Source organism: Fukomys damarensis, unplaced genomic scaffold (genome assembly GCF_012274545.1).
Source record: "Fukomys damarensis isolate Sample0158 unplaced genomic scaffold, DMR_v1.0_HiC HiC_scaffold_37, whole genome shotgun sequence".
Lineage (NCBI taxonomy): Eukaryota > Metazoa > Chordata > Mammalia > Rodentia > Bathyergidae > Fukomys > Fukomys damarensis.
The window spans coordinates 2,311,777-2,320,362 of NW_022900949.1; the positions used below are offsets into that span (position 1 = coordinate 2,311,777).

At 58.0% G+C, this 8,586-nt stretch overlaps 1 protein-coding gene across 1 annotated transcript in view; it reads right to left on the bottom strand.

Moving 5' to 3' along the window:
• Positions 1 to 1,579: 1,579 nt before the first annotated feature.
• Sugp1 (SURP and G-patch domain containing 1) overlaps positions 1,580 to 8,586 on the bottom strand; it is an 18,043-nt gene continuing 11,036 nt past the window's right edge. The window contains exons 9-15 of the mRNA XM_033759774.1: positions 8,370 to 8,586; positions 3,544 to 3,650; positions 3,271 to 3,448; positions 3,008 to 3,114; positions 2,103 to 2,248; positions 1,831 to 1,960; positions 1,580 to 1,728 (exon numbers count right to left, since the gene is read on the bottom strand). The exon at positions 8,370 to 8,586 is cut by the window's right edge and continues 4 nt beyond it. Of these exons, the coding sequence (XP_033615665.1) occupies positions 1,702 to 1,728; positions 1,831 to 1,960; positions 2,103 to 2,248; positions 3,008 to 3,114; positions 3,271 to 3,448; positions 3,544 to 3,650; positions 8,370 to 8,586 (912 nt within the window). The 3' untranslated portion in view covers positions 1,580 to 1,701. The remainder of the gene's footprint in view (positions 1,729 to 1,830; positions 1,961 to 2,102; positions 2,249 to 3,007; positions 3,115 to 3,270; positions 3,449 to 3,543; positions 3,651 to 8,369) is intronic.

Below are 8,586 nucleotides of genomic sequence, written 5' to 3' on the forward strand. Positions count from 1 at the left end.
AGGCCAGGGCTGCGTCCCAGAGGCGTCGGAATTGGTCCTTCAGGCCTCTTTCCACCCGTGGCTGGGGCTGGGGTGCACTTGTGCCTTCTTTGTCCTGACAAAGTGGCACCCCCCCAACTCGATCTCAACGGGGTGCTTTCTCGGGGCTCTGTTTGGAACCCGGAACTTCACGCGGGCTAGGCGAGCGCCCCACCCTGAGCTACACCCCATCCCTAAGGGTCCCTACAGGGGCCTTTCTACCCCACAGCCCTGGGCCCAGGACTCGCGCCCAGGTTGCACGGCGGCAGAGCTGGCTGGGGTGCGAACGGTCCTTCATCTGAGGGAGGTGGGAGGTGGGGTCCGAAGCGAGCTCAGGTGGAGTCGGTTGGGGAACGGATGGGGAGGCGGAGGGAACCGGGGTCTTTTGTGCTGCCCCCTCCAGTCTGCATCAGGTCCCGCCCAGGCGGAAGACTCGCGGTTGCTGCCCACGGCACGGCGAGCGATGCCCACCTGCTTCCCGGCCCCTCCACCTGGACATCAGGGTCAGGTCCCAGCCTGAGCCGTGCCCGAAGGTCTTCGGGACCAGGCCAGGCTCCGCTCGTCCCCGGGTGCCCTGTCACCTGGGGGTGAAGTTCAGGTCCCCAGCGCTGAGCCCCACCCCTGCTTCCGGTCTGCAGCCCGAGCCCTGCGGGGCCCGAACGCACCCACAGCGGCATCTGGAGGTCGCCTCTGGCCTGGCCCTAGGGAAAGTCCGCGCTCGACTGAAGCGAGCCTCCAGGTCACCTCGACGCAGCGGAGATGACGGGGCACAGGGTGCCTGGGACCGAGCCAGGGGTCCCATCTCCTCCGTCAGTGGGTGCCCAGTACACCCGTGAGCTGGTCGGGGTGGGCCCACCAGTGTCCTTGCTTTCCCTGCCGGCCCAGCACCCAGAGGAATAGGTCCACGGTGACACGCCCCAGGCCATCTCCTGGGTGGCTCCTCCTGGCAGCTTGCATAGCCAAGGAAGCCCAGCCCGACCATTCCGGCAGAAGTCTGGGGTACAGCTGGTCGGTCTGCTTGGCAGTCAGTGCCCAGGGTCTGCTCAGTGACTATGTGACTGCAGCTGGAGCCCTGGGGTTGGGAGACCCCAGAGCTGGTGGGAGCGTGACTCCCAGGCCCCGCCCACCCTGGGATGGAGCAGCTGCTCGAGCCCTGTCGCACACAGGTCAGCTCAAGTGTGCACCCTAGCGTTGGAAGCAGCAGCAGGATCAGCCTGGGCTGCAGTGGCTGACAGAGGGCTGGCTGGCCCTGCCTGGTGGCCTCTCCCCGTCCCACCGCAGGGCCAGACGGGGGTCCCCACAGACACCCCTCATGCCCAGGTCTGGTGGCTGCCACTCCCCCAGGCTGTTGCGGGGGCAGCTGTCCCTGTGCCCTAGGGAGGGGCTGCATGGGTTGGCTCCCTTGACAGCTACCCAGGCCTTCGTGGACGAAGACCCCCCTCCCGGAGGCGAGGGCCAGGCAGTGCCCTGCATTCCCCAGGTGGCAGGGTCTCCCAGCTATCGTCCTGCCCTGCTCGCCCATCCCGGCCCACCGAGGAGGGACAGGGACCAGGCTGCTGGGCGGGTGAGCACTGGGACTTTAATACACGGAACAGCACTGGTGACGCAGAGGAGCAGGCGGAAAGGCAGGCCAGATGCTCCAGCGGCCAGGGTGGTCGTGCGACAGCAGGCTGTGTCCTCCGGTCAATAGTACGGCCGCCTGGGGTTGTTCTGTGGGAGCCAAGGTCACGGCAGGGTCACCACGGGGCCAGGGACTCTGCCCCACCCCTCCCGAGGACCGTGGGAAGCCGCGGCGGACCAGGGAGCGCGCACCAAGGGGTTGGGCCGGAAGCGGTAGGCCAGCATCATCCTCTTGCGGAAGGCCTCATACTCGTCGTCCTCCTTGGAGAGCTCGGCCGGCCGGTCGATGCCAAAGCCAGCGCCGTCCACTGCGGTGGTGCCCCTGCAGCAGAGGGGGAGCGGGTGGTGTGGGCAGGGTCCCACCTGGGAGCGCCCGCCCCACTGGTGTGAGGGCTGGGGAAGAAGGGGCCGCGGCAGCTTGTCCTCAAGGCGAGGCCCCCAGGGGAGGCGCAGCCTGCACTCACTTGTTCACCGGGTTCTTGATGCCCTGGCCCTCGGAGCCCAGCCCCTCGCCCTCCTTCCAACCCATCTTCATGAGCATCTGGTAGCCGATGTTCTCCACCGTCAGCTTGAACTCTTTGTACTCGGAGTAGTCGGGCTCCCGTCCCTCCTGCAGGGAAGGAGGGGCCGTCACCTGGGCCCTGGCTCTGCCTCGCACATCTGCCTGCCCGCCGGCCTCACTCCCACCAGACTCCTCCCAAAGTCATCAGTCTTCATCCCAGGCCCTCAGGGTACTGAGCTCCCCGGTGGCCCGGTCGGCGGCAAGTGCCATGGCTGTCCACTGTGTGAAAAACTAATGCTTCATCGTCAAGCAACTTAAAGCCTGTCTCAAAATAAAAAATTTAAAAAGAGGCTGAGAGGGCTGGGGATGTAGCTCAGTGGCACTGCACCTGCCTCATAGGCACAAGGTCCTGAGTTTGACTCTCAGTACTGACAAAAAAAAAGGGGGCTGAGGACACAGGTCAGTGCAAAGGCCCTGGGCTCCATCCCCAGTACCATGTGCAACAAAAAACAAGACCAATGCTTGGGATGACAGGCACACGCCACAGGGCCCTGCCTGGGAACAGTTGCGCCAAGTGCTAAAATCACGTGGCCAATGAGGCCACTGCCCTGTTGGCTCAGGTTACAGGGGACAAGCAGTTTCCTGAAAGAACCATGGGAGAGCCCACGAGAGAGGTGCCCCCCAGCTGTGTCTCCTGCAAGCTCAGCAGCCCAAGCTCTCTGCGGGGAGAGCCGGGAATGCGAGCTGCCGGACCAGAGGCCCAGCTCCCTGCACCAGGCGGTGACTGGAGCGGCAGCCGACTGCCCCCGCAGGTCCTGATGCAGACGGCGTCTGTCACACAGGTGCCCGGCCAGTGGACGGGCTCACCTTGAGGGCCTTGAAGGTCTCCATGAACTTCTCCAGCTCGTCCGGGGGCAGGAAGTCCCCGATGAAGTGCTTGCCCCGGCCCATCTTCGTCAGCTGCTCGGCCCACTCTACCGGGAGAGGCAGGGGCATGAGCGGAGGGAGGTGGGGTCCCACGTGGCCGCGTTCCTCAGAGGCCAGCTTTCTTGCCCAAGCTGGCACCATCAGAAGGGGCTGAGGACTGCAGTGGCTCCCCTGCCCACACCCCGCACCCTGCGTCCACACACCCCGCGTCTTGTCCATCTCCATGCGCCGCAGCTGGTGCTCCCAGGTGCCCAGCTCGCTGTCCAGCTCCTCGTCGCTGTCGTAGCCGTGCTGGTGCTGCTGCAGCGCCTTCTCCCACAGCAGCTGCATGTCCTGCGCGGCGCGCTTGTGCTGCATGATCATGTCGTACATCTGCTGCATCTGCGGGCCGGAGCGAGGGCATGTGGTCGGCGGTGCGGCAGGAGCCGTGTGCGGCAGACGGGCCGGCTCCCTGCGCCCAGCCCTCGGGGCCTTACCTCCTGCTGCTCCTTCAGCTGCTTCTTCTGGGCGTCCGACAGCTCTGTGACGCCCACCAGGCCCACGGGCTTCCCCTTCTCGTAGCCAAGCCCCTTGAGGTCCTGCACTGGAGAGGGGAGACGAGGGCAGTTGGTACCCACCCGAGCCCAGGAGCAGGGTCACAGTGCCCAAGGCAGCTGGCACAGACTCCGCAGAGACCGCGGCTTCAGGGCCTGGCTGTTAGCACCTCGAATCTGGGGAGGGCCTCGGGGGGCCTCAGCAGTGCTGTGAGGGGCACCGCCTTTCATGGCCTCGTGATCCCCGGTATCACCTCCGATGCAAATGCTGACACATCTCAGAGGCCTCAGTGTCGCACAGATAGCGGGTGACAGGGCAAGCACTGGGCAGGGCAAGGCCAGAGACGGGGCTGAGATGCAACTGCATATGTGTGTGTGTGTGTGTGCGTGCGTGCGTGCGTGTGTGTGTGTGTGCGTGTGTGTGTGTGTGTGTGTGTGTGTGCGCGCGCGTCACCGGCCTGCGCACGGGGAGGCCTGGAAGGTAGCTGTCATTGCAGAGCCCAGCGCGCTGCCCCTGGGAGGGAGGCAGAGGCTGACACTGACGTTGGCTTTAGTTGGGGACTGGGCTGCAGCCAGCAACGCGGGTCCACCTGGGTGGCGGAAACAACCACCCTCGATGGGGGGTAGGGGGAGAAGCAGCCAGCAGAGGATCTGTGCAGAGCCCCATCAGATGAGGGCTGGGCTTTGCCCTGAGCAGTTACCCGTGTGGGCTGCAAGCGCGGAGTCCTGGACCCCATACCCAGCTCTGTGCACACACAGTAAAAGAATCCTCACGACTGCTCCTTGGCCCTTTCCTGGAAGGCTTGGGGGACACAAGATGCCCTGGGGGTCCATCCTGGTGTGTGCCCACAGTGCTCTCCTCCTGCCCAGCACCCTGAGGATGACAGGGACAGGGGGATGGGAATCCGGGCCTACAGTTCAGAGCCCAGGGTGTATGGGGGGGGGTCAATTTCAGCAGGGGCCTGCCTGAGCCCCTCAGGAGCTGGGTGTACCTGGACCCAGGGGCCAGTGAGGTCCCCAGAATCCTGGCTGTCTAAAGCCTGTGCAAGTACAGTGCTGGGATCTTCACTTGGGAGTGTTTCTCCTCCAGCTGGAATGTCTGAGGCCGGGGCCAGGGAGGGACCAGATCCCAGCCCCAAGTCTTGGGTGAGTGGCCTCCGTCTCCTGGCCCTGGCGCCCAGTGGCCAGTGGTGTGCATGCCACTCCCCCATGCACCGGCCTGTCAAGCTGGGATGTTTCCGCCACAGTGCAAGCTGTGTGTGTGGCTGGTGGGGGACAGACGGCAGAGGGGGCTCTGTCATCGGCCCGGCCTTATGTGCAGGAAGATGGTGCTCTTGTGGGCTCGGGGGAGGAAAGGAGGGGGTGGCCACACTTGGCAGGGACTTGTCCCGACCATGCTGTCCTGGAGGGGACCGGGAAAAATGGAGTGTGGTGCTTCTCAGTGAACATGCCCTAAGCTTTCCAGGACGGAAAAGCAGCCCTGCTCTCGAAGTTGAAGGATGACAATAAGATCCAACCATAGCCCATGGTGAGAGACTTATTTTAGCCCCAAAGGCACAAACAGGTTGAAAGTGAAGGGATGGACAAAGATTATTTCATGCCAAAGTCACCAAGAGAATGCTGAGACTGGTACACTAGTCAGACAAGATGAAGGTTAAGTCAAGAAGTCACCAGAGACAAAAGAGAACTTCTTTTTGGTACCTGGGCTCGCACTTAGGACCTTGTGCTTTCGAGGCAGGCACAGTGTCACTGAGCGAAATCCCCGGCCCAAGAGACCATTATATTTTGCCAAAATTTTGATACAAGGTGGGCACTGTGGTGCGTGCCTGTAATTCCAGTATCTGGGAGGCTGAGACAGGAAGGTCACTGTGAGTTCAAGGCCAACCTGGGCAACTTAGTGTGTTCAAGGCCAGCCTGGACTATACAGTGAGACCTTGTCTCAAAAAATCCCAACCCCGCTAAAAAAAAAACACCCCAAAATAAGCAAAAAACAAAACAAAACAACAACAACAACAAAAAGGGAAAATTTATAGCTACAATTGCATACACTAAAAAAAAAAAGAGCTAAGACTGATAATTTGTGCCGGGGTGTAGCTCGGTACAACAGTTGCCTAGCAAGCACATGAGGCCCCAGGTTCCATCTCCAGCACAAAAACAGAAATAAAAATTAGTAATACAAAGTAAGTTTACAGACATTAAGGTTTAAATATATATATATATTAAAAAAAAACTAAAGTGAATTATCTTAATTAACAACAGCAAACAGAATCCAAAGCTAACGTAAGAAAGGAAGTAATAAAAGATCAGCAAAGGGATAAATCAAATAGGGAATCAAAACATGAGAGAAAAATCAATGAAACCAAAAGTTAGTTCTTTGAAAAGATCAACAAAGTTGACAATCTCTAGACTAAGAAAAAGAGAGAGGAGAGGGTCCGTGGGTTTAGCTCAATGGTTCCCCGCCTGCCTCAGAAGCTCAAGGACCCAAGTTTGATCCCAAGTAACAAAAAAAAAAAAAAAAAAAAAAAAACAACAAAAAACAAAAAACCGGAGACTCAATGACTAAAACTGGAAAAAAGTTATCAAGCAAGAAGGACTGGAAGAGAATGCTTTAAATAACTATAGGAAAACAACTCAGACAACCTAGAGAAGAGGACAAAGTCCTAGAAACATACGAGCCACCAAAACTAATTCAAGAAGAAACAACATCAGACTAGACTGGTAACGAGACTGAATCAGTAACCAAACCGCCCCACAAAGAAAGTTCCTGAGCCAGACGTCTACCAAACAGTAAACAGAAGCAGTACACCGTCTCTAACTCTTCCCAAAACCCGAAGAGCAAAGCACCAGACTAGAATCACCCCGAGGCCAACGGCAACGCAGACAGTAGAAGATACCCACAGACCAACACTCCTCGTGAACAGGTGCAGAAACCCTCGACAGGGCTAGGGAGGGGACTCTGACAGCTTATTAACAGGAGTACCCACCGTGAGCGAGCGGGATGCATCCTGGGATGCAAGGACGGCTTAACACACGGAAGTCAATCCACGCAACAGACCGCTTAACAGAAAGAAGGGGGAACAAGCACAGGACCCTTGTAACTGATGCAGAAAAAGCATGTGGTAAGATTTAAGACCTTTTCGTGACAAAAGCACTCCATACATTTCCTTCAACGTCACAAAGGCCCTTCCCGGGTTGTGGCTCCATGGCCGGCAGTGAGGAGGAGGCACAGCTGATGTCCCACTCCACGGTGAGTGGACTGCGCTCCCTCCAGGGTCAGGAACGGGACGGAGACGCCAGCTCTGACCACTTGCAGTCACTGTGGTGCTGGAAATCTAGCCAGAGCAATTAGGGAAGAAAAAGCAGTAAGAAGTATCTGGACTGGAAAGGCAGAAGTGAAACTCCCTGTCTGCAGATGACACAATCGTGTGTGGAGACCCTGAAGACCGGCAGCCAGGTGTGGTGGTCACACCCACTACTCGGAGGCTGGGCCACTCCAGTCCGCCTGGGCACCTGAGCAACACCCAGAGAACAAAATCAGAAACAGAAAAAAAGTTAAAAGGAACATGAACACACACACATACCCGTTAGAACTACTACATTTAGCAAAGCTGCAGGATGCTAAATAATCACGCCAAAATCAACTGTCTAGAAAGGAGCCTGACAAGAAAACTGGAAAAAACAATGTCATTTACAACAGCACCAAAAAGAACAAATCATTTAGAAACAAATGTAACCAAAGAGTCGCAAGACTTAAACAGACGGAAAGGTATTGTGTCCGCAGATCCTTAAGGTGCGGACGTGGCCCAAAGTGACCCACACCAGGATGTGTGCACCCAGCAGAAGCCGCAGCAGTTCCTGCAGACCAAAGGCCCATCTGAACTCACATCCCGTCCGTGTGGTCAGTAGTCCCAGCCCCTGGCCCCGGCCATCCACCCACGGGGCCCAAGTGCCACAGTAACTGTCATTAAGAAGAAGGGAGCTGGAAGACGCGTTCCTGCTTTCACACTTACTACAAGGCGACAGCAATCCCACAGTGGGACACTGGTGTCAGGACAGGCACTGGCCGAGTAACAGAACCTGGGACCCTGGGCAATAAGCCTGTGTCCATGGCCAAGTGATTTTTTACACGTGTCACTTGATAGGGAAAGAACAGTTTCATCAATAAATGCTGCTGGGAAAAAGGACATCTCTACGCAAAGGAAGTTGGAACCTTTATATCATTCACAAAAGGATTAAAGATCTGAATTTAAGAGCTAACACCATCAAACTCATAGGGAACAATGAAAAAATTGAAAAATTGGGCTTCATTAAAACTTAAAACTTGGGCCAGGGATTTAGCTCAGCAGTTGTGCCACCTGCCTTGCAAGCCCAAGGACCCGAGTTCAATCCCCAGTATCCAAAACAAAACAAAACAAAAAAACCTCATAACTTTCCTGGCCTCCAGGGACACTATTTTCTTTGAGACAGTGGTTCAGGCTGGCCTTGAGCTCACTATGTAGCTCAGATGGGTCTTGAACTCATGGAGTTCCTCCTGCCTCAGCCTCCTGAGTACAGCTGGGATGTCGGTATGGCACCTGGCTCGGACTCACACCGTTTTATGGCCAGGGCCCAAGCTGGAATCTGCAGTCGTCCTGGAACCAATTGCTGAGGACACGGGGCAAACACGCAAACACACACGCACGCACACACACATACGCACGCAACCAGCCGCAGGTGGAGCGCTGCGGCAGCACATGCTAGGACACGATTGGCAGGGAAGCCAGGCCCACCTGACAGGGGTGTGGGAGAGGCATCCACGTCCTTCTGCACCAGCTCAGCGGGCGGCAGCTCCACCTTGTCCTCTTCGGGGCCCCACCGGCTCTTACGCTTCCGCTTGGCAGTGGCAGTGGAGGCGGAAGTGGAGGCGGAGGCGGAGGCAGAGGGGGAAGCGGAGGCCGAGGCTGGCTTCCCCGTGACAGCCGGGGCGGGGGGCATCGCAGGCGTGGG